Source organism: Hirundo rustica, chromosome 6 (genome assembly GCF_015227805.2).
Source record: "Hirundo rustica isolate bHirRus1 chromosome 6, bHirRus1.pri.v3, whole genome shotgun sequence".
NCBI classification, from domain to species: domain Eukaryota; kingdom Metazoa; phylum Chordata; class Aves; order Passeriformes; family Hirundinidae; genus Hirundo; species Hirundo rustica.
Window position 1 is genome coordinate 3,289,051 of NC_053455.1, and position 22,546 is coordinate 3,311,596.

The following is a 22,546-nucleotide window of genomic DNA, read 5'->3' on the forward strand; positions in this document are numbered from 1 at the left end:
TCAGCTCCTCATGGACAATACTTTGACAAACAGGCTGGAGGGGAGGATTGCCAACTTGTGAATTATTTTGATAGTTAGCCTCTTCTTTCTTCCCTGTGACTCTGCAGCTGCTGTTGAGTTTGGAGGCAGAACAGAGCTCTAAGCAGGGGTTATCAGGCCTCGGTCTCCTGCCAGCAGAACTGTGAGATACAGATGTTGTGTCTTCCCTGCTCACGTGCAGCACAGGCACCGCTCACTCCGGTTCCTGAGGATCCTCGGTTTCAAGGATTTTCCCTGGAGTTCAAAAAGCACCGGCTTGGAGGGAGCCTGGGGTGGGATATTGCTGGCAGCACGGCTGAGGATGATGATGGTGCCCTGAGGGAGTCAGACATGGCATGGTCTCTGCTTGCCAGGGTGAGCAGTGCCCTGTGGGGCAGCACCTCCCATTGATCCCAGTGATCAGTGACACATGATCTATGGCACAGGGCAGTGAATTATGGCACAGCACAGCTTGAAAACCAATGATTTTCATTCACAAGCTGCTGTCACACGTGAGGCAAGGTTGGTGACACAGCTGCTGCCTTTCCTTTGAAGGCCAGTCTCCTCTCAGGTGCTCAGTACCAAACCCTGGCTGGAGTGGCTGCAATCAATATCATCCAAACCCTCCTCTAGTGAGACAGCTTGAGTGAGACAAGAACTTCGTTTTATATTTTGTTATAGGACCAAAAAGGAGTGTTTGCCCAGGGCTGGTGGATTCCCGTTAAAGGAATGACTACGACTTTCCCAGTCCTTTCAATCTCTAAGTGTCTTCCCAGAGACACAAAAATGTGTGAATGAGTCTGCCAGCTCCAGTTTTCCCTTTTGGCACCAACTTCTTAATGAAGAAGTCTCCAGCAAATTTCACGGCATTCAGCACTCTGTCGTTAGGAGGGCTTGGGCAAGATGCAGAACAGCCCTCCGAGGTCTCAGTGGATCACCTCCATTCACATCTATTCCGGCTGTGCCCACACATGCTTGTTAGTCCATGCAGCCCTAGATGTCACTTCCCTGGATTTTGCTGAAGTTGTTTGGAGCCAGGAGCGGGAGGATCAAGGAGGGCTGTTTTCCTCTGTGTTTATCTGCCACATTTGGATCCCCTTCCATTTCACCGAGTGTGGGCATTGAGGTTTTCCTCCACCCCAGCATCCTGGCTCCATCTGAACCCCCACCCAGCCTGGAAACTCCTCCTCCCTCCTTTAACGATACTCTTAAATTATCCTAATTTTGTCAGCTGCTCCATTATTAATAACTAACCAGGAAAACTGCCACAGTGTCAGTGCTGCTGACACGTGCCTCGAGCTGGAACCAGGCTTCCAAAGAGAGTTGCTAAGAGGGGCGGTCAGGGAAGCAATTTCCTCGATGGTGCGTGCTAATGCACGGATCCAAGCCTGCCTTGGAGCTGCTGGAGCCGGGGAGTCGAGCAGCTCCGTTGCACGGTGCCTCCTTGGGGATCAGTGTCTTGTTTCATCAGGGCCATCTGCTTGCAGCACAGCCTCAGTCAGCTCCAAGTCCCACAGCAAGCTGCTCTCAGAGCCGGCTGGGAACGGTTGGAAAAATCTGGGTGTTGTAGGTAAACACGAGGCTGGCTATGGGGTACAGCCGCGTTCTCGGGCTGGCAGGCATTTTCGGGGTATCGGTGTGCGTGCAGAGGGGCTCAGAGCTGCTCGGGGGGGCAGACCCACGCTAGGTGGGAGTGGAGCTGTTCTCCATGCCCGTGCCAATGGCTGGAAAGGATGGAATGGGACACGTCCCACAGTCCAGCGCCGATAACCGGGCTGCCCCGAAGGCCAACACACGCAGGGAGCTCACTCCTGCAAAGGCACGTCCTGCAAATACTCACTTGCTGTTGATGGGACAATCGAGGGTTGCAATATTTATATTCAAGGGGTTGTTTGAAACTGGCGGGGCCCAGTGAAACTTAGAGGAAATCCTTCACATCTCTTTTTGCGTCCCTTCCTCCCTCAGCTCTTCTTCATCACCGATTCCGTTGGCATCTCCAGGCGTGAGAGCGGCCTGTGATACATTTGCCAGGGTGGCTTTTTGAGGACCATTAGTTAAGCTGATTTATTTTGTTGGCTCTGTGTCCCCGGGGCCCCTCGAGCCAACTCATCAAGCGTGCAGGACAGAGCTGACACCGCTGGAGAGGCGATGTCTGCGCACTCCCGGCATTTCAGAGAGGACAAGGGATCTTCTCACAGCAGCCCCTCGACAATGGCTGAACAAATACAATGTCAGCAGCCCTTCCATGCTAACCAGGATTTCCCAGTGCTCCTTTCCCCAGGTGTTTGCACCCAGGTGCTGCCACTCCTTCTCTTTCCCTTTCAGATCTGCGGTCACAGCTCAAGCCAGAGGGTTAAATGTGTTTTTCCTACCAGCCCTCATCCTCCATCACCCAGTGGTCGCTGCTTCCAGCATTAGTGAAGTCAGCTCATGCTGTTTTCACGGGGATTTGGGGTGTGCAGCTCTTCGTTTTCTACGTTTCTACATCTGCATTTCTACGTTGTACATCCCCACTGAGAGCTGATCCATGTGGATGGTCATGTTAAAGCTGGAAGATGGTCTTTAAGGTCCCTTCCAACCCAAATCTTCAAGGATTCTGTGATGTTTTTTAACGGTCCCCTATCCAGTTTGGAAATACAGACCCACATCTGTTTTATTGTTTACTTTTTATTTTTATTATCTATTATCTATTTTTTGGCGTGAGTTTGCCTTTCAAAGGATTTTTTGGTGTGAATTTTACAGCTCCGCTTCACCACCCAAGGTAAGGGAAATGCTGCCATCCCAGTGGCCAATTCCCACACTGTGTTTAGGAACAAATAGGAGTGATGTTGTGTTTAATTATCTCAGCCTGCTTACCACGGTATTTTCACTAATATTTGGGTTTAATGAGCTTGGGAATCTGGGCCATTGTGTGCTGGTGGATACACTCATCGTTTCTTCAGCTAAATATGTTATCAGATAGCTTCCACAGAGATGAGCAACTGCTTCCTTTGAACTCGGGAATAGTCAGGATTCACTCATTTGCTTAGACCACCTGTTTGGCTAATATCACCACGGGCCTCTTATTTTCCCTCTGAAATGGTAAACAGAAATCTAAATGTTGCTGTACTGACCCTGGAGTAGAGGAGGCTGAGGGGAGACCCCACGGAGGGCGCAGCTTCGTCATGAGGGGCACTGGAAGGGCAGCCCCGATCTCTGCTCTCTGTGACAGTGACAGGGAACGGCTGGAGCTGTGTCAGGGGAGGTTTGGGTTGGAGATCAGGAAAAGGTTCTTCCCCCAGAGGGTGCTGAGCACTGCCCAGGCTCCCCAGGGAAGGGTCACAGCCCCGAGGCTGCCGGAGCTCAAGGAGCGTTTGGACAATGCCCTGAGGCACAGGGTGGGATTGTTGGGGTGCCCTGCGCAGGGCCAGGAGTCACTCCGTGATCCCTGGGGGTCCCTTCCAGCTCAGGGTATTCTGTCATTCCATGACCCACCCCAGCCCAGCATTTGCTCTGCCCCAGCCCACGACAGCAGGGACAATGCGCAGCCCCACCAACGGCCTCTGCTTCCTACCCGGGGACTTGGAGCCCTACAGAAGCGCTCCAGCTGGATCTGCAAAGATCCCAGGGTCCCACAGGAATTACCGTATGAAAGAGAATTACCCTGCTTCTCCACTCAATCTGCCTTGTGTTTGCATGGGGTGTCTTTGCTCCCCGGACACGTGGCCTGCACTTTGGATTTTCCATCTGCAAGGGAAGAGAGCTGGCCGCGGGGGTGTTGCTGAGTCCCCCCACTGCAGACAGGGAAGGAGATTTGCTCCCATCCGGCTTGAGGATCCGTCCATCGCACGTATCTGCACGGGCACCCGCCCTGCAGAGCACGGAATGCAGCAAGGAATTTCTTCCACGGGTCACAGATCTGTTTTTTAATTACCATAGAAACCTCCAAACATCAGGCGTGTGCTGTTACGTCAGGGTCTCGCTCCTCCGCAGCTGCCTCCTTGGGACACTCTGGGGAACGGGGACTGTGGGGTCCTAAACGGCAGGTGATTATTTTTGGATTAATTAGTAAGCACGGTCTTGGTGTCTCCTGGAGCACAGGACAGAAACTGTGGCTTTGGCCCCTTTTTCACCCACAGCTCGCTGGTGTGGGGGGACACCATTTCCCACCGCCCTGCCCGGCCCCGCGGAAGGATGCATTTACCGCTCCAGCCCTAAATATCCTTCCCATCGCTGCCGTTGCCGCTTTTAGACGCGCAAAATGCGAGACCCGGGAGGCGTTCTTGGCGCGGCCGGCTCGGCAGCCCTTAAACTGGCGGGGTGTGAACGCGCGGCGCTCCCGGTGCCGCGGGAGCCGCGCTCCGCGCTCCCGTGCGAGGCGCGCACCCGGCGCGGCGGACGGCCCGTCCTCGCCGCTCCGCCGCCGTCCCGAAGGGCCGGAGGCGCTTCGCCGAGGGGCGAGGCGCTCCTCGGTGGGGCCTTCGTTGGGACGGAGCCGGAGGATGAGGCAGATGGTCGGGGTTTGTTTGGCAGGGAACTCCCGTTTGGTTAATTAGTCACCAGACAGACTGGGAGCTGAAAGCGAACTCCCGGCGTGGTGAGATGGACCGCTTGCTCTTGACGTCTACCCGGTGATCCTCATCTCGTCATCCCGCGGCGGGATTGATGCTCCAGCGCGCGGGACCGGGTGTTCCCAGAGATTTTGGATGGCTTTTGTTTCCTCGCTGCTATTTTCCCCCCAAAAGAGACAGATTCAGACACGTGTTGCTTTAAAAAGCTACCAAAGGATGCATAAACGTGGAGTTTTCCTTTTCTCCAGCCGCCACCACTGCACACAGCCCCTTGCAGGGGATGGATTTCTAAAGCAGCTCCAAGAGAGCTGGGGAGTGGCTTTGGACAAGGGTCTGGAGTGACACGACAAGGGGAATCGCTTCCACTGCCAGTAGGCAGGGATAGATGGGATATCGGGAAGGAATTCCTGGCTGTGAGGGTGAGGAGGCCCTGGCACAGGGTGCCCAGAGAAGCTGTGGCTGCCCCTGGATCCCTGGAAGCGTCCAAGGCCAGGCTGGATGAGGCTTGGAGCAGCCTGGGACAGTGGAAGGTGTGCCTGCCCACGGCAAGGGCTTGGAATGAAATGAGCTTTAAGATCTGTGATTCTGTGACTCACTGGTGGAGGGGTTCGGCCCCCCCCTTTTGCCATGTTCCCATCGTGTCTCCCTCCCAGACCGTGTTCTGACACTGGGCATGTCTCCCAACTCTGAGCTTCCCTGTCCTCAAAGCGATGAGGACTGGGAGATGCTGCAAAGGTAGAATCATGGAATCAGAATTCGTGAGGTTGGAAAAGCCACCTAGGTTAATCATTGAGTCCAGCCATTCTCCCAGCACTGCCAAGCACAACCTGACCCATGTCCCCAAGTGCCACATCCACACAGCTTTTAAATCCCTCCAGGAATGGGGACTCCACCACTGCCCTGAGCGGAGGTACCGGCGTCGCTTGTTCCTGAGCATGGATCAGATATTTTGGGGAAGGGATTCCTAAAGTGGCTCCGAGAGAGCTGGAGAGACACCTCGGACAACAGCCTGAAGTGACAAGAAGAAATGGTTTAAAACTGACAGATATTCCCACAAATAAAAAGCCTACAGATAAGAATACTTTACACCTTTATTTTTTTGCTTTCTAAAATGTTTGATTATGCTCAGGCATTTGATGCCTTCTTGCAAGCACTTGTGCTTAGGGTTTTTTAATCCCCCAGTTCCCTTCTTATATATACCTGTATCACGCCGCCTTGCAATGGGATGGAAAAAAATGAAAAAAAAAATTAAAAAAAAGGGAAAAAAAGAAAGGAAATAAATGAGAAACGGGAAAGGGAAATAAAATCTGCACAGGAAATGATAACCCAAACAAATCCTGTCTCTGCACGCTTGGTGCTTGACGGGCTGAAATCCACGTACATTTAACACCTATATCTAATATGCAAAACCCTGGGGGGGGGGGGGGGGGGGGGGGGAAATAAAAGTTTTTAAATTACCATTCGGGGACGAGGCCACATTTACCGGAGCCCCAAAGCGGCGCTTTCCTCCCCGCCACTGCCATTAGCCCGCAGCCCACTAGAGGGTGGCTTCCTCCGGCGGGAGCTCCGCAGGCCGGCTGCGGCGCGGGGAGGGGACCCGGAGAGCGTTTTCCAGCATTCCCCGCGCAGGAGGAGCTCCCAAAATTCCCGGGGGGAGTGGCCGAGAGGAGCCGGGGGGGGGGGTGTGGGGACGGAGGGGACCCACGGGGGACGCGCGTCCCCCTCGGGCTCCCCGCTCCGGGCGGCTGGGCCCCGCCCCCCGCCGATGACGTCACCCGCATGCAAATGAGCGGCATGGGGGAGCGGGGGCCCGGCGCGCGGCCGGCCTCAGTCTCGCGCCGCGGAGCGCGCGCGCGCCCCCCCCACCCCCTTCCCCTCTTTCCCTTTTCCCTTTTCCCGCCTCCTTCCCTCGTTTTTTTCCCCCCCCTTGATCCCACGGACATGGCACGGCCACCTTAAAACGCCGCGCCGCCCCCCTCCTCCCGCGATCGCCGGGGCCGGTATGAGTCAGGTGAGTGTGGCTTTAGACGGAGTGTGTGTGCGGGGGAGAACTTTTGGGGGGGGCAGGTGGGGTGTCTGTGCTGGGTGCTTCCCCCCCCCCACCCCCCCATCCCAAATGGCGGTGCTGGATGCGGGGGGATCGCGGTGACGGGGTGGGAATGCGCCTCGGATGAGGAGTGGGAGGAAGGCAGCGGGCTGAGTGCGAGCCTTCCTCTCCATCCTCCTCCTCCTCGCCCCCCTGACGCCCCCTCCTCTCTCTGTTCCAGGTGTGAAACCCCCGCCGGGAGGAGGTCGTTCCCCTCGCTGGCTGCAGCCCTGACGCTGGGATTTTTCCTTTTTTTGGCTTTTTTTTTTTTTTTTTTTTTTTTTCCCCCGGCCCCACCGCCTCCCTCCTTCCCTCCCTCGCTCCCTCCCTCCAGGAATCCAGCGCTGCACCGAAGCCAGAAGAGAGGGAGCAAAACCCAGCCCAGGCCGAGAACTGCGTCCAGAAACCAAACCCGCCCTTTGCGTCGCGAAGGAGATTTTTTTTTTTTTTTTTTTTTTTTAAATCAATACTATTATTATTATTTTTATTTTTAACACCCCTGACCCGAGCACGGTGGCGGCAGCGGCGCCGGGGCAGGCAGGCTGTCCCGGTTATTTATTCTCTCCCCGCAGAGCTGTCCCTCCGGCTCACCATGATGTTCCGAGACCAGGTTGGCGTGCTGGCCGGGTGGTTCAAGGGCTGGAACGAGTGCGAGCAGACTGTTGCGCTGCTCTCCCTGCTCAAGCGCGTCAGCCGGACCCAGGCTCGCTTCCTGCAGCTCTGCCTCGAGCATTCCCTGGCGGACTGCACCGAGCTCCACATCCTCGAAGGGGAGGCCAACAACCCCGGTGAGTGCTGCTGTTTGCTGCGACCCTTCTCGGGCCCTGCTCTAATGCCGTCCAAATTTAAAAAAAAAATTAAAAAAAAATAAAAAAAAAATGCACCCAAGAAACGGGTGCGGTTTGGGAGCCGGGGGCTCCCCCGGCTCGGTTGCGGGAACGGCTTCTCTGCTCACGTTTTATTTTCCGAACGGGGTTTGGCTTATTTCAGTTCGGTTTTTCGCAGCGAACTACTCCGCTCCATGGCGTGGTGTAACTACGGCAGCATGAATGATTGGTGGGTTTGTTGTTTTTTTTTTTTTTCCTTTCCCCCCCGTGCCCCCCCTTCCTCCTTCCATGCAGTTTCCTGTGAAATAAGTAAGTCAGGTCACGTAGAGTCTGGATTTTCTAGGCTTCTTTTGGGCAACGTGGCTTGCTTTGCTCTCTGCAACATGCAGGAGCAGCCCATCGCTACCTCAGACGAACTGTTATTGTATAAAGGTCTGGGCAACTGGGTTATCCTATTTTTTTTTTTTTTTGTTCCCCGTTAAATGTGGCAATTCCTATTTCATCATTCAGATCCTGTTTGGACGCATTTTTTTTTTCCTGCGGCTCTGAATACCCCCTTGTGTTTCAGCAGAGCTCTAAGAAAATACGAGTGGACTGTTTCATGTTACTGAGCGTGCAGGGCGCAGGACAGAGAATGCGCGTGGCTACCGAAAGTGTATTTTTCTTTCATTTATTTGCCATTGCAAGTTGCTCAACTCCTCCAAAGTAAAGGGGAGTCGGAGCGGGACGGGAATGGCACGAACGCTGTGCGAATTGCGCCGGGTGTTCCCGTATTTATTTATGGGGGGAATGTTACGGATGCGTGTGTTCCTGGGCGCGGATGTACACGGGGATGCAGGTTGCTTAAAGCAGAGTTTTTGTGACCCAGGGGGTCGGCGGGGAAGGCGAAATGTCATTTAGTTGCGCAGTTCCGTTTCTCCAGCACCCCTCAAAAAGAGAGAAAAAATAAAATCCCGAACCGAAAAAATCCCACAGCCCATAAAAAGCAAAGCAACCTCCCCATTCCTGAGCACCCAAATCCCCGGGGACTGGAAGCTCTTGGGCGTCGGGCTGTGCGTGGCCGAGCGGTGCCGGGGAGCGGCCGCGTTCCGTGATGGGTGGAAATCTTGCGGCCGGATCCCGAGCGGAGCCCCCGGTGCGAACGGGGCGGGAGGAATGCGGGGTCCTTCTCCAGCTGTTCCCTATTAGAGCACCGAGCCGGCAGGATTTGGCAGCTGCCTGCGCTGCCATTTGATGACGAGGTCCAGCCCAGCGCCGTGTTGCGCCGAGGACGGATTTCAGTCCTTCTGCAGGAAGCCAAGCCCGGAGCTGCTCCGGCGCAGAGGGATCGGGGCTGGCTGCAGGGGAGCGAGGCTGGAATTGGCCGTTCCCTTATATAGCTCGCAGGAATGAGAGGGAGGAATGCTGCCGAGTGCGTCTGGGCGAAGTGCTGCCGCTTTTATAAACAGCTGAAGGGATGGACCTCATCCATCCCTTTGGGTGGGGAGGCCCCGGGGGAGGGGGGCGCCGGGAGGGAACGCATTCCCCAAACTCGGCTGCTCCTGGGTAAATCCGCAGCTTCCCGTGCCGGCTTCAGCGCAGGCTTGCTGCGATTCGTTCGCTCTGCGAGTTGGTGTGAGCGATGGATTTTTCATTTTATTTTTTATTTTTTTTTAATCAGCACCTCAGCTTTTCGTTCCGGCTGTGGGACTGGCGGTAGCCGTGTCCCCTCGGTTGGCCGGGGAATTGGAGGGGGGTGATTTGCCTCCTGCCATCAGGAAGGGCGAATTGTGAAGGAAAACAGGGCTGTGAGGTGATCCCGGACGCAGAGTCACGTCGGGCTGCCTGTGTGGTGGGCTTTTCTCGGTGTAAGCCTGGGTTCAGGGCCCTTCCCATCCCCACCCGTGCGAGCAACCCCTGCTCGCCCCTGTAATCCCGCTGACCTTGCTTGGCGCGAGGATTTCTCCTGCGTGCAGGGCTTGGCACCCAGCCTCCTGCCTGGCCCTTGCTGCGTTGGTGGAGCTGCCTGAGCTCTCCCTGGCGCGCCTTCCAAAAATGATCTCCTCCTCCAGGGCATTCGTAACTCGGATGCCAAAACCTGGATCCGTTGAGTTCCTCTCTCACCGAGCACGCCTCTGCGTGGCTTTGCCGTGGGGGGACCGTGTCCGCGCATCCTGCAGAGCGGGACACGCTCTTTTCCAGGCTAGCCTGTTGCAGTGCAAGGAAGGTTAGCTGAGACTTGTAACCAGGCTCAGCTAGGAAATATCTTTCAGTCTCCCGTCCTGCCTTCCTAAAACCTGTATTCCTTAAATCCCTCCTGCTCCACGCCTGTTTGGCGGTCTGGCGCTTGTCACTTGCCTGGCAATGGAATCACGCCGAGTCCCGAACAGCACCGTCGTCATCAAACCTCGCGTTACTCGTTACTCTTTGAATCCCGGTGTTTGCGTTACTAATTTGGGCTCGATTCCTTCCTGGGCTGGGCCCTGAGGGAACTCCTGGTACCTTTTCCTGGTGTTTGCTGACTTGGAAGTAGTGGCTCCGTGACTGTAGGTGCCCCACTGGTATCCCTGGTGGGGGCTGTAAGGCAGGGGATGTTCCCTTTCCATGAAGTCTGCTGTCTGGGAAGAGGTGCCACCATCTGAATGTAACCTGCTGGGTTCACGTACTGGAGCAGGTGTTGGAATTACACTGGATCCTCGTGAGAATCGAGTTGTTTCGTACGTGCGGGACCTGTTGCTTGTCCCAACAAGGCAGAGGTGGGAAAACTGGGATGTGACCCCTGGGTGATGGTCCTTAGGAGGAGTGGCAGCCCTGCTGGGGTCTGGTGGATGGGCACCATCCTCGGAAATACCAGAGATCAGGAAGGGTCCAAAGGGAGGCCAGAGCTCAGGGATCCTCTCTCGCTGGTGATGCTGGGCTCAGAGCCTCCAGCTGTGTGGACCAGGCGTGGAGGAAATGCCATTTCAGCAGCGGTGTCCGGGTTGGTTCTTGCCTGGTAGACTCAAGGTGAGAGGTCTGATGAATGGCAGGTGCGGTGGGAAAACTCAAGGAAGAAAAATACCCCTTTTTAACTAGTTAATTGCCACACAGAAGCAAGTATATTTACTTCGGAGGAGTTCTGTCTCGGTTTTTTTCCAGGTGTGAGGCTATTTTCATAACGGCAGCCAAGCCATCCTCACCAGTACTGCAAACCCAGCTGCTATGTGCAGCAGTGTGAGACCTCAGAGAGCCCTGAGGATCCTCCTGATGCCATGATCCTCTGGATCCCTCTCTGGGCCTGGAAGGGGTGGGTGTAACCTTGTTGCCGCCCTCAGAGGTCCTGCAGGAGCCTGGGAGCGCACAGAGGTGTGGGGGCTGCTCAGGTGGCTGCAGGACCACCTGCAACCCGTTGCTTGGTTATGAAGGGTTATAAAGGGAAGACAGGAGTGGGAAGCAATCGTGGAAGGACATCTATACGTTCTTCATCAGGTGAAATGTGCAGCTTGGGATTGTCCTGCACAGTGGCTTCACTGAGCTTTAATGGTTTGAACTGGTGAAGAGTGTGGGCTGTCGCTGGTTCAATTTGAGCGTGAGTGGCTTGGTCTGATGAGAAGGAGGAGAATATGGAAACCATATTATCTGTGCACAGGAATAGAAGTTTCAGGTATTGCATAGCGCTATTTAAGAGCCTGCTATAACTTCCTTCCTTCCTTCCAGCCCGGCCTTGCTGGGCAGCTTCAGTCCCAGCTGCTCGGGGCCGTCAGGACGCCGCAGCCTCCTCTAAGCGACCGGTAAGGGCCAGGCAGGAGTGGAGCCAGCCTTGTGGTGGGAACGGGACCTGTGCTCCTCCCGGGGCACCCAGGGGTGCTGCGTGTGGCTGCTCTGTGGCCTGCAGACCCAGCGAGGAGATGTGTGTCCGTGAAACGTGGTCCGTGGCTTTGGGCATTGAGTGCAGAACGCGGTTCTGCTTTCACCTGCTCCAGCAATCCCTCTGCTGTTTGGTTTTTTCTCAAAGCGCACCCACATCCCACCCCACCAGCCCTGGCTTCCTCGTTCCTGCAAGGTTGACAGAAGTGCCCAAAGACTCCTGTCGGTCCTCCAGGTGTCCGAACACCCATGTGCGCTGGTGGGAGCTGTGACAGCTTTGAGCTCTTGTCCTTAAGGGACAACAAGCATTCTCAGGCCAGTGCACAGGACGTTAACTGCTCCATATGCTGGGGCCAAAATCTTTATTTTGTTTCAGCAGGCTTTCAGGTACCAGGATGACCTGGATTCCTCATCCTGGGAAGGACTGGCCGAAGGAAGAGACAAGGGTTACGGGGAGCCCGTAATGTCTTTTATTAGACCGAGTGATGCAGCTGGAAAAAACGGCCAGGCATGAAGGTGCACCAGCTCAAAGGAAGGCTCGTGTGGCTGTGGGGTGGTTTTTTTTTTTCCCATCTGTATCAGCTGGTCTATTAAAAGGCATTACATATTCCTGCGGACCGTGCTGCTTATATCCTCAGCTCCCTGTGGCTCCAGCCCTGCACCGATTGCTGCCACCCCAGCCACAGACAGTCTCCCAGCCCATCAGGAAGCTGCTGCCCCTGCACTGTGCAAATTTTGTAGTTCATCCCCAGTGACCCCCACTGATGGCAGATCATTCCAGTGCCCGGTCTGAAAGTGTTTTCCGATTTTTAAAAATTTTTCTTGGCTCACGGTTGCATTGCCATGCTGAGCTCTGGTTTAAGTGTCCTTGGTCTGTGTGAGAGCCCGGCTGGGCTGTCACTCAGTGGGACTGCAGGAGCCCGGGGGACATCCCAGGAGGAGGATGGGGCGAGGAGATCAGCCTCTGCGTACTGGAGGCGCTAGGGAATTCCAAGTGCAGGGCTGGACTTAGGCTTCATTGGCATTGTGTGGTCATTGCACACGCTTGTGTCTGCCTGGGGAGGGATGTGAGCAGCCCTGCCAGCTCTGCTCCTTAAAAATGAGGAGCTGGGACTCCTCAGTGGAGAGATCACAGGAGGGATGTGGAGGGTCATCTTGTTCAAACCTCTCCGACAGGGACAGCTTCCGCCAGACCAGGCTGCTCAGAGTTTTATCCAGCCTGGCCTTGAACGCTTCCAGGGATGGGGCAGCCCCAGCTTCTCTGGGTGACCTGGGCAAACCTCAGACCTGCTGGGCTGTTAGACACGTGCTTTTAACCTGCCTCTGGTGTTTGACCTGCTGCCACACGTCATTCCCAGTTTTTGTTTGCAAACTTGAGGGGACTGAAAGCTATCAGTGCTGGGATTTTTGGAAAATACCGAGGGATGGGGTACAAAAGTGCAGAGTGGTGTTAGCCAGGGGCTTTCAGCCAGGCTACACACCCAGTGCTCTCTTGTGATTTCAAAGCTATTTTTATTTTTAGGGATGCTTTCCAGGGCAGCTGTGGGAAGCACTGCAGGCTGGAGGAAGGTCTGTGGTGTGGCATTCCAAAGGTTCCCCTTTGCTGTCCCCCTCACCCCGGTGCTGGGACCTACGGGAGACTCTTCTGGGCTTGCACTTTGCTCTCCTGTATTTTCTCTTACTTGTTTAAAAACCCCTTCCCCTGTCGCTCCTGGCACGTGTCCCTTGCAGGAAGAGGAGTAAGGAGGTGTTCCTGTGCTTGCTCCCAAGATTTGGGCAGCATGAGTGACAAGGTCTCCTCCACTGGCAGAGCTGATGAGGGCCAGGTCTCTCGGATGGGGGCTGGCTCAGCTTACCAGGGTAGTGATTTTTTTAGGTAGTAATGCTTAAAATGGGAAGGAGAAAGGTAACTAGTGGTAACAGCCTGTTTGGCTGCCTGGAGCACAGTGTGGTGCAAGAGGGTTGTTCATGGGTGGGCTCCTTGCTCCCAGAGACTTTTCCATGGTTTGCAGTGTCCTTTTAACCACTTTCTCAGGTAGTGAGTGGCTCAGTGAGGGGCCTGATGCCAGGGTTAATTTCCCCACTGACTTCAGCTGGGAAAAATCCCGCCGTGGAGGTGCGTGTGAAAGATGCAGGGAAGCATTTCGTGCATCATCACAGACCTGAGCTGGAGTTCTGTGCCTGGACCAGCTTGTTCCTTGGTTCCTTCTTTGCGGGTGTCTTGTGTTTGTGCCTGGAAAAGCAGCAGAGCCCAAGTTCTCTCCCAGCAGAGTGGGTGCAGGGAGGATGTTGGTGAAGGAGAGGAAGCACACAGAGCATCACTGTCAGGATGTAGATTGATGGGAGAGGTCGAGGACGGCTTTAGATCAGGAGCTGAATAGGAACCAGCTGTAGAGCCATCAATTAAAATAATCTGGTTTGTGAATACACTTATCTGCAAACGAGATTAAACGGATGAGCGGGGAAAGCGCTCTGCTGGTAGCTTGGGCTGTTGCCGGTGGACGATCCTCTGCGCTGTTGCACCCTTTGGCTGGTTAGACCTCGAAATCTGAGCAAAGCTGCATGCTCATTTCACCAGTTATATATTTGCAGTGAGGCCAGTTGCTTTAGAAGTAATTGATGCTCTGGTCAGCTGAATTTTCCTGCGGCGTTTCCCTGAAGCAGTTGAAAGTCGTGGATCGTGGTGCAGATTCTCATCTCCGTACAATTTCTCAAGCTTTGCCCTTTCCTTTCCTTAGATCCTGTCGAAAAACCACCTTGACTTCATTTGTGGCCCATGAAAGCCGCTTCTTACTGAGCTGGGAGTTAGGTTTGCAATCAGCATAACCGAAATAGTAATTAATGTGAGCACCGGCTTTATTTTAGGATGCGTCCGTCAGCGCTTTAGAGCTCCGGCGTCGAGCTGGTGTCTAGTGTTACCACAGATGACTGCAGGGAGAAAGGGCACCCCTGGCACTGCCGCTGCCCCCCAGCCCTGGGCTTGCATTCGGCAGGGAGGGGAGAAGCTGCTGGACCGCAGTGCTGCGTTTTGGGGCTCCCAGCCCGTCGCCCCGCTCTCCTCCTCGCTCCTTGCGCGGTGGCGGCTGAGCGCAGGAGCCCGCACGGAGCGCGGGTGGTTTTTGTCTGCAGGAGCGCCCCGAGGGTGGTGGGGTGAGCCCTCACATGAGCTGTGTGCTTGTGCAGGTCTACCCCCGAGCCTTCGCGTGCCCTTCGTATTCCCTGTTTCCACCAAATAAACAAGACCATGGCTGTGTTACTGACTCCTGGTTACATAACAGCTGCCGAGGGGTCTGAAAGAGGCTGCAGGTCTGACGCGAGGGATCCCCAGGCTTCATCCCTTTTCCCTTAAAAAATGGTGCGTTTATCTTTCCAGTGCTCTGTCCTAAGAAGAGACGCAGAGATTTGCAGCGGTTGTCGCTGAGCGCGAGTCTGGCCGTGGCAGACGGCCAGGCCAGTGGCGTTCCATCTCGGCCCGGCAGTTACAAATAAAGTTGAGGCTGGAGTGAGCAGATCCGTTCCCGACTTCCTCTTCCGCAGCAGATGCATTCGGTGGAAGGGCAGCATCTCCTCAGAGCAGCGCTGGGGCTCTCTCTTGGAGAAGGTGCTGCTGGCTGTTCTGCAGAGGGGGTTTTGTGGGCAGAGGGAGCTGTGTTCCTGGCGCAGGGGGATTGCAAATTGGATTTTCCCTGATGGAGCAGACCGTGGGATGGTCTCCTGCGTAGCATGGCAGCCCTGCAGCTTGGTTGGCTCTGCTTCCAGGTGCTGAGCAGAAAATGAGCCTGGTCGGGGCGAGGGGGCCAGCGGCAGGGACAGAGAGCCAGTTTGTCTTTGTACCTGGCGGGAGCCGGCGGTGTGAGGCAGGTGCATGGCTCTCCTGGCTCTCCGTGCAGCAGACAAACACATCTGGCTGAGGCAGGAGGAGCTGGAAGGGAAGGATTTACCAGCGCGGGCCTGCTCGCAGCGCGGGGTTCTGTTGATGTGTTTACGTGCAGGGGCTCCGTGGCACGGCTGTGCCAGGGCGTTTGGTGAGGGTGTCTGAGTTTTAGCCTGGTTCCTCTGATGGGCTCTCTGCAGGTGTGTGCTCAGGCTTCCTGGGCTCAGGGCTCCTGTCTGGAGCTTGCTGCTGATTCCCGTGGATTTCTGCTCTCTGGGCTGAGCCCGGGGCATAAGCCATGTATTCCTCCACCGTTAACCCTGGCTGCTGCCCTTGGCAGGCTCCTCAGGGCGTCTGCAGTGCTCGAGCTGCAGCGCAAACACTTTCCTGTGCTCTCTCAGAATAGTCCACGGGGCAGAGAAAGGTGCTGCCGTCAATCCGGGGTCATTTTATGTTGTGGACAAGGCACCGTCCAAGATGGAAAACAGATGGATGATCCTGATGGCTCTGTTGCCCCAAGGGCTGAGCCAGCTCCTGTCACAACCCCTGCGAGCCTTCCCTGTTACTTGTGGGAGCTGGATGCGGCCCAGCTTGTTGAGTTATCGTGCCTGGAGATGTTATTTTACTTAAAATAATGTTAATATTGTGACTGTCATCCGCAGGATTCAGCAGCTCTGCTCCAGCTCTTTGCTCTCAAAGCAAGGCTGCCCTGCTTTAGAGGCATGGAGGGCTTCGGAAAGCTTCGCTTCTGTTACTGATCCTCACAAATAATTAATTCCAGATTGCCTTTTTTTAAAATACAGCTTGTTTCAGGCAAGCCACAAACCTGCCTTTCCTTTAACCAGTTCGTTCTCCTGCTCCTTGGCTGTGTTGTTGCCTGGTGGGGAGTGGGCATGTGTTGTGTTTGGAGTTTTAATTGTTGTTATAAGAAGAACTCGAGTGGGTGGATAAAACAGGGTTTAATCAGGTTTAGCCAGAAGCAACTTAAAACCCATTTTCCATGCTGCTGCATTTTTTTTTTTCCCATTTTTTTCTCCCTGTGTTTTTAACCCTGAACATCACAGATCAGTTCTTCTTGCCACTGGGTTTTTCCTGCTGTCCTCTTTTCTCTGCCCGCCATCAGCAATGGGAATTGAAGAAGGAAGGAATTGGGGGAGAGAAACGTGGAGGGAAAACCCCACAACTTTTGTTGTGGCGAAACTTGGCCACTCTTGACGTTCACAAGCAGAACATGGTGTTTCTGCAGCAGCTGCAGTCTCTGTCCGTGAGTTTCCCTGCTTTTCGGTTTTCCCGCTGGGATATTCCTCTTGTTTCTCGTGCAGCAAACATCGCTGTGATTTTTCTACCTTTTTTCTGACTGTTCCCCAGTGTGCTCAAATTGCCACAGGGTCAGCTTGGTTCTGGGTAAGGTTTTTTTAAAAACCTTACAGTTGCAAAGAAGTGGATTATTAAAAAAAAAATACAAAGTCCCCTGGCTGTTTCCCTCCAGATAATGCAAACACAGATGAAATGCTGAGTTATAACTACCTGAGTGACCTTTTAAGATAAGAATTGTTATTGACTGGTGGTATTATGTTAAACTGATAAGAATTCTTTTTAGAAGAGGAAGAAAAAAAAGCCCAGCAAACCCTTCAGTAACCATAACAACTTACTCTGCGGTGCAGGGACAGCGCACAGCTCCTTCCTGGCACTGCTGCTGGGGTCTCGGGGGTGGCACCACCGGGATCCCATCCCCTTGGAAAACCTCCCCAGAGCTCCAGGTCGTGCTGTGGGGGATGCCCGAGGTCACTCGGCTGCTCCTGCTGCTGTCAGCTCTGTACATTTTCATTGTCTGTAGGGAATTTTAGCTGGGGAGTTGTGCTGAGGCTCCGTCTGGCGCTGGGGCTTTGGCTGCAGTGGGAGGCAGGGATGGGTGCAAGGGTGCTGGGATCACAGACTTCCAGAATGGTTTGGGCTGGAAGGGACCTTAAAGCTCACCTTGTTCCACCCCCTGCCATGGGTAGGGACAACTTCCACTGTCCCAGGCTGCTCCAAGCCCTGTCCAGCCTGGTCCTGGACACTTGCAGGGATCCAGGGGCAGTCACAGCTGCTCTGGGCACCCTGTGCCAGGGCCTCAGCACCCTCACAGCCAGGAATTCCTTCCCAGTCTCTCATCCATCCCTGCCCTCTGGCAATGGGAAGCCATTCCCTGTGTCCTGTCCCTCCATCCCGTGTCCAAAGCCCCTCTCCAGCTCTCTCATAACTCCTGTAGGTCCTGGAAGGGTCTCTGAGATCTCCCTGGAGTCTTCTCTTCTCCAGACTGAGCAGGGATGCTTTGGGAGGTCAGAGGAGGATGCTCTCAATGGTCCTCGCTTAAGAAATGAGGCAAGGAAATCCCATCTTTACAGTGGCTGTGCTGGCAGGGTCGGGGCAGCCCTTGGAGCCCTGTTGGGAGCTGGATCCGATCTCTGTGTCCTGGCAGAGGGGCCAGCTCCCGTTCCAGGTTGTTCCAGTGGATCAGGAGTGTGGTGGGAGCACACGGGTGCTGAGCCTTCCCTGGCCCAGCTGAGCCTCGTGGGCTGTGTTTGCACGTGCTGCTCCTGGGAATTGTCAGCTTAAAGCAGAATCCGCACTTCGGTCACCTTCTGTTGTCGGGGCTTGTCACTGAGACTGTCACAGCTAAAGAAGATGTGCTGAGAGCAACTGGGGTCTTTAATCAGCTTCTGCCTCCCCATCCCCTTGCGCTTGCATTTCCTGTGTTCCGTGGGTTCCCAGTGTTCATGGAAAATGAGCCCACAGCTCACAGCTGGGGATGAGCCTAAAGGTGAAAAAAACCCAACAAACAGCGTCTTGGAAAGTGCAGAGACCCTAAAAAGAGAGAGGAAAGGCCTGACAAAACCCTCCAAATATTTTAGAGTTAGGGACGAGGGGGAAACAACGCATTTGAGTCGGCGGCAGAGGAGGCGAAGGTGTGCGACTTTGTGTGTCCGCTCGGGAAATCAATTACTTAAACCTGCCGGGTTCGGAGTCACAGCAGCAGCGGGGAGGCTGTGCAAAGGTGTCTGCTTAGCCCCTGCTTGCCAGCCTCTCCTCACATTCTTCTGGAGCAGCCAGTCGGATGCTGAGTGCTTTTTGTGGCCGATGTCAAATCTCGGTCAGGCGGAGAGCTTTTATAAATAAAGGTGTCTGCTGGAATTCAGGCATATGTGGATAATAGCTGCTGTAATTCAGCTGTCCGGCCCGGCTTCTCGGCTTTTTTATAAATGACTGATCAGAGACTCCACTGAGGATGAGGATTTAAAGGCGTGGAGCTGCTGGAAGCGGTCTCTGTCCCCGGGACAGGTGGCCGGCGTTGCCCTCCCTCCGCTGATGTCCCGGGTTTATGTTTCACACGAGGCAAATGTTGCTTTAATAAAACTTGTGTTGTGGTTAGGTGGCAGGGCTCCGCAGTCATTAATTTTTTTCGCAAGCTGCACTCGAATCTTTTGAGTTTGGCGGTTTTTTTTTTTTTTTTAATCCTTTTATTTATGGGAGCGGGTAAACACTCGGAGATCTCGCCGGACAAGCCGCAGCAGCTGGAGGATACTGGTTTCTCTGTGGAGTGGGGGAATTTCATCAGAGGAGCTATTGTTCCGCTGTGTTCTCAGCAATTTTGGCAACTGTTCTTTAGGTTAACCCTACAGAAAGGGGAGGGTGCTCTCTGCCCGGTCTGAGCTCTCTGCCCGGTCTGAAATAATTGCAACAATGTGGGCAGATGCTTTTGCATTGTCAGAAATGGATCCTGGCTGGCAGCGGGGCAGCGTGCTGTGGGGTTAGGGAATGAAGAAGCCCCAAGTTCTTTCGATCCCTCCTGAAGCCAAAGTGGGTGTCGGCAGTGGTGTTCAGCTGGTTTCTGTTCTTGAGGCAGAAGTAGCTGGTGTGCTCTCCCCCTGCCCTGAGCAGTCAGTAATCTGCGTGTGTGACAGCGCACGGCGCACGGATCCTCTGCACACCCCGCACCGCCTCAGGATCCACTCCCCTGGGCTCTCCTGGGATTGCCCGGCGGTTTTGTAGCAGGGTGCTTTCTGTGAGAAGATGGCTGAAGGGGCATCCACAGCCCCTCTGGGTAACCTGTGCCAGGGCCTCACCACCCTCACAGCCAGCAGTTCATTCCTGGTGTCCCACCTGACCTGCCGACAGCAAAGAACCCACGAAATGAGTTAGGGGGGCGGCTTGAGCCAACCGGACCGGCGTAAATTCGGAGGGATGAGCAGTCTGGATGGGGCTTGGAGCGGCCTGAGAGCGGAAGTTGTCCCTGCCCGTGGCGGGGGGTGGATCTGGACGGTTTTTAAGGTCCCTTCCAACCCAAACCAGGCTGTGGTTGCCCATCCAGGAGCTGCTGTGGTCCCTTGCAGGGGACCCAGAGGAGAAAGGAGCCCGTGACTTGTGGCCGAGGGGTGATGGAGCTCCTCGCTCACCCTGCAGCGGCTTCTCCCTCTGCCAGTGCCTGTGGCGCTCATTCAGCCCTCAGCTCTGGTAGTTGCCAGATCTGCAAAACATAACCAAATTCAGAGGGTTTTTTTTTAATCTTACGTGCCTATTTGGATTCAGTTTACCCGTACAATTACGCTAATTTGCTTTATTACACGCAAAAAGATTAAAAATACATCTGGCAGAGAGGATTAAAAGCTGGTAATCTGGCTGCTAAGAAGCACACGAGGCTTTAGGATTTCCTTTCGAGGTGCGTGGAGCTCTGGAACAAGAGCAAACGTGATCCTTTGTAGTTGGAGTTTTCATAGGGAGAGCTCATTAAAGCCGGTGCGATTGTTTGAGTGAACGAGAAATGAATGAATTTAAAATATAAGACTAAATCCTACCACATTAAAGCACTAATTGTGATTTAAGAGCTCGTTTTTGGTTTGGGTTTGTGTTTTTTGTGTGTGGAAACCTGGAGCAATAGGGTTGTTTTACCTTTCGAGGGATTTAACAATTCTCTGTAATTTTCTTTTAATGTTCCAGAGCTTAAAAATAATGCAAGGTCAGGCTGAGCGTAACTAATTCCAGTGTGAAAGCAGAGGAAAGGCAGTTTCTCCATAGACGTACAATGAGTGCAGCAATCCTCCCCAGTACGGCCTTGGGGAGGGATGTAGCAGGAAAAGAGACTGCTGGAATTCTTGAGAAATAAAAATAGGTGCTTGGGGATCTTTTTCTTTTTTTTTTTTTTGTCCAAGGAGAAGGGGGAGCCCTATAAAAGCTGAGGTTTAATTTAGTTTTGCTTGCTTTCGCATGCGCCCCGAGAGGGTTTGCGGCGGGTCAAGGTGCGGTGAAGGTGCCCTTGGATCTTTTGGGGGCTGGCAGACCCCTCTGGGGGTTTTGAGTCCTGATCACTTGGTTTATCTGGGTTACCCGTGGCGGGGTCCCAAGGATGCAGAGCTTTTCTCCCAGGAGCTGAGTTGCTCTGTGTGAGCTCTGCTGCCCTGTCCCGGTTTGGTGCTGGGATTTTGGGGTGGGATCCCCTTAGTGCTTCACGAAATCTTTTTGTTGCCCTATTAAGGCTTACTGTGGTGAGCGTTACCTTCGTCATCTTGATGTCAAAACCCCCCCCGAACTTGGCTATTTTCACGCAGCTCGGGGTGTGCTGCCTGCCCCGACCTCCTGTGTAAAAAGAGCCCTGAAGAATGACCCTGCTTTTCCTGCAGCGAGCCCCCGGCATTGGTGTGACAGGAGCACGCCTGGCTTTGCTCAGGCCGCCCTTGGGGGTCCCCCAGCGAGTGCTGGCAGCTGTGCTGCTGTGGCGGTAGCCGAGAGGTGTCACCGCGTCGCCTCCGTGCTGCGGGGGTGCCCTGGGCCCTCCGCTGCTGTTTCCCTGCTCGTCCCTCCCCACAGGCGTTCGTTTTGCCTTCCCAGTGTGGATTGCCGCCCCAGCCGTGTGTGTGTGTCCCTTCTTTCCGTGCACTGTGCTCCCCTGCTGCTGGACGTGGCCGGAGCCTGGTGACGCTGTGAGGACTCGTGGGGGGGTTCCCCTGTCCCTGCTCCTGTTCCCCTTCCTTCCCTCGGCCGCAGAGGTGTTTGCGTGGTGTTGTTGAGCTGCCTGGCGGTGACAGTGGGCGTTCTGCGCCCCAGGGGAGACCCTGAGGATGCCAAGGGTCCAGTTTCTTGCCGGCTTTTTGGCTCTCAGGGAGTCCTGGGGTTGCCCCATCGCTGCCAGGGATGCAGGTGCTGGTCCCTGTTCCCTTTGTGGGATGCGGCCAGCAGCCTCCCATCCCCTCGGTGCCAGCTGGAGCCGTGCCCGGGGCACCAGCCCTCCCTGGGCATCGCCTTCCCGCTGGCAGAGCCGCAGCCAAAGAGAAAGCGTTTTCCCCTCTCCATCTCCGACCTGCTGCAGGACGGCCTGGCCCTGGGGAGGGAGATGGGGCCGTGGATATCGCTCCAGAGCCAGGATTTGGGCTGTTTCCCTCTTCCCTCAAAATATCTACACCCCCTGGTTTGCAAACGCTGCCTCACTCCATCGAGGTTTGGGGTTTTTGGTTAACTCCTCATGTGCCCGTGGCTGCTAAAATTTGGCCTGTCGTAGTAGAAATCCCAGCATGTGCTGCTTTTTTTCCTTTGTTTTTTTCTGGTTTTTTTCCCCAGCAGAATCCATATGTTGCAGCTTTGAGGAGAGAGGAAAGCAACATTAACTTTTCATGTCTAGCGTCGCTAATTTAAGGGGTGAGAAATTGGCCTGGGTCTGTTTTTTAAAGAACTGAGCATACACTGATAGTACCAGTGTTGGTACTGAATAACTCGCTGAGCCGAAGAACTCAGCAATATTTAAAATTAAATCTGTTCTTAATTGCTGGGTTATAAATGGCAGCGTTTTCTCCGAATGGAATTAATTTATTATTTTGCATTTGCCGACACGGGTCTCGGCGGCGCAAACCCCGCGTTTTGCATTAATGCAATAATAAGGCGCTTCCAAAAGGTGTGTTTGGCATTCGTAACACACAGCGCAATCTAACAAACCGTAAACTGTGTCAAAATACTCTTACAGTGGTAATTAAAACTTTTTTTTAAAATGTAGAATAGATTAATACATTCCAAATTGTGACTTTTCAATGAATCTCTTTCATAAAAAAACATTGTTTCTTGCCAAAACAAATTCAAAGGCATTTTTGTAATTTCTGCTGGGGAAAGGAGGAGTGTTTATCCAGCCTTTCATGTTGGCTGGGCTTTTTGACTTTTAAATAAAACTTTTTTTTAAAAAAAAGACAGTTTAAAAAAAGAAGTATTTATGTTAAAAAGTCTCCCTCCCGTCCTCTCTGGAGCGACGTGCGATGACGGCTGGAGCGGGGCGTGCCTCGGGGAGCAGGGCGGTCTTTGGCATCCCATCTGACATTCAGCGGTGATGGGATCCCATGGCAGTTGT

At 54.2% G+C, this 22,546-nt stretch overlaps 1 protein-coding gene across 2 annotated transcripts in view; it reads left to right on the plus strand.

Moving 5' to 3' along the window:
* The first annotated feature begins 6,433 nt into the window (after positions 1 to 6,433).
* The window catches only part of SAMD4A (sterile alpha motif domain containing 4A), a 97,718-nt gene continuing 81,605 nt past the window's right edge, over positions 6,434 to 22,546 (plus strand). For both annotated transcript variants that reach the window (XR_005701201.2, XM_040066093.2), the window contains exons 1-2: positions 6,434 to 6,579; positions 6,836 to 7,442. Coding sequence is in view for 1 of the 2 variants with exons in the window: in XM_040066093.2 (XP_039922027.1) it covers positions 7,247 to 7,442 (196 nt within the window). In the remaining variant the exon portion in view is untranslated. The remainder of the gene's footprint in view (positions 6,580 to 6,835; positions 7,443 to 22,546) is intronic.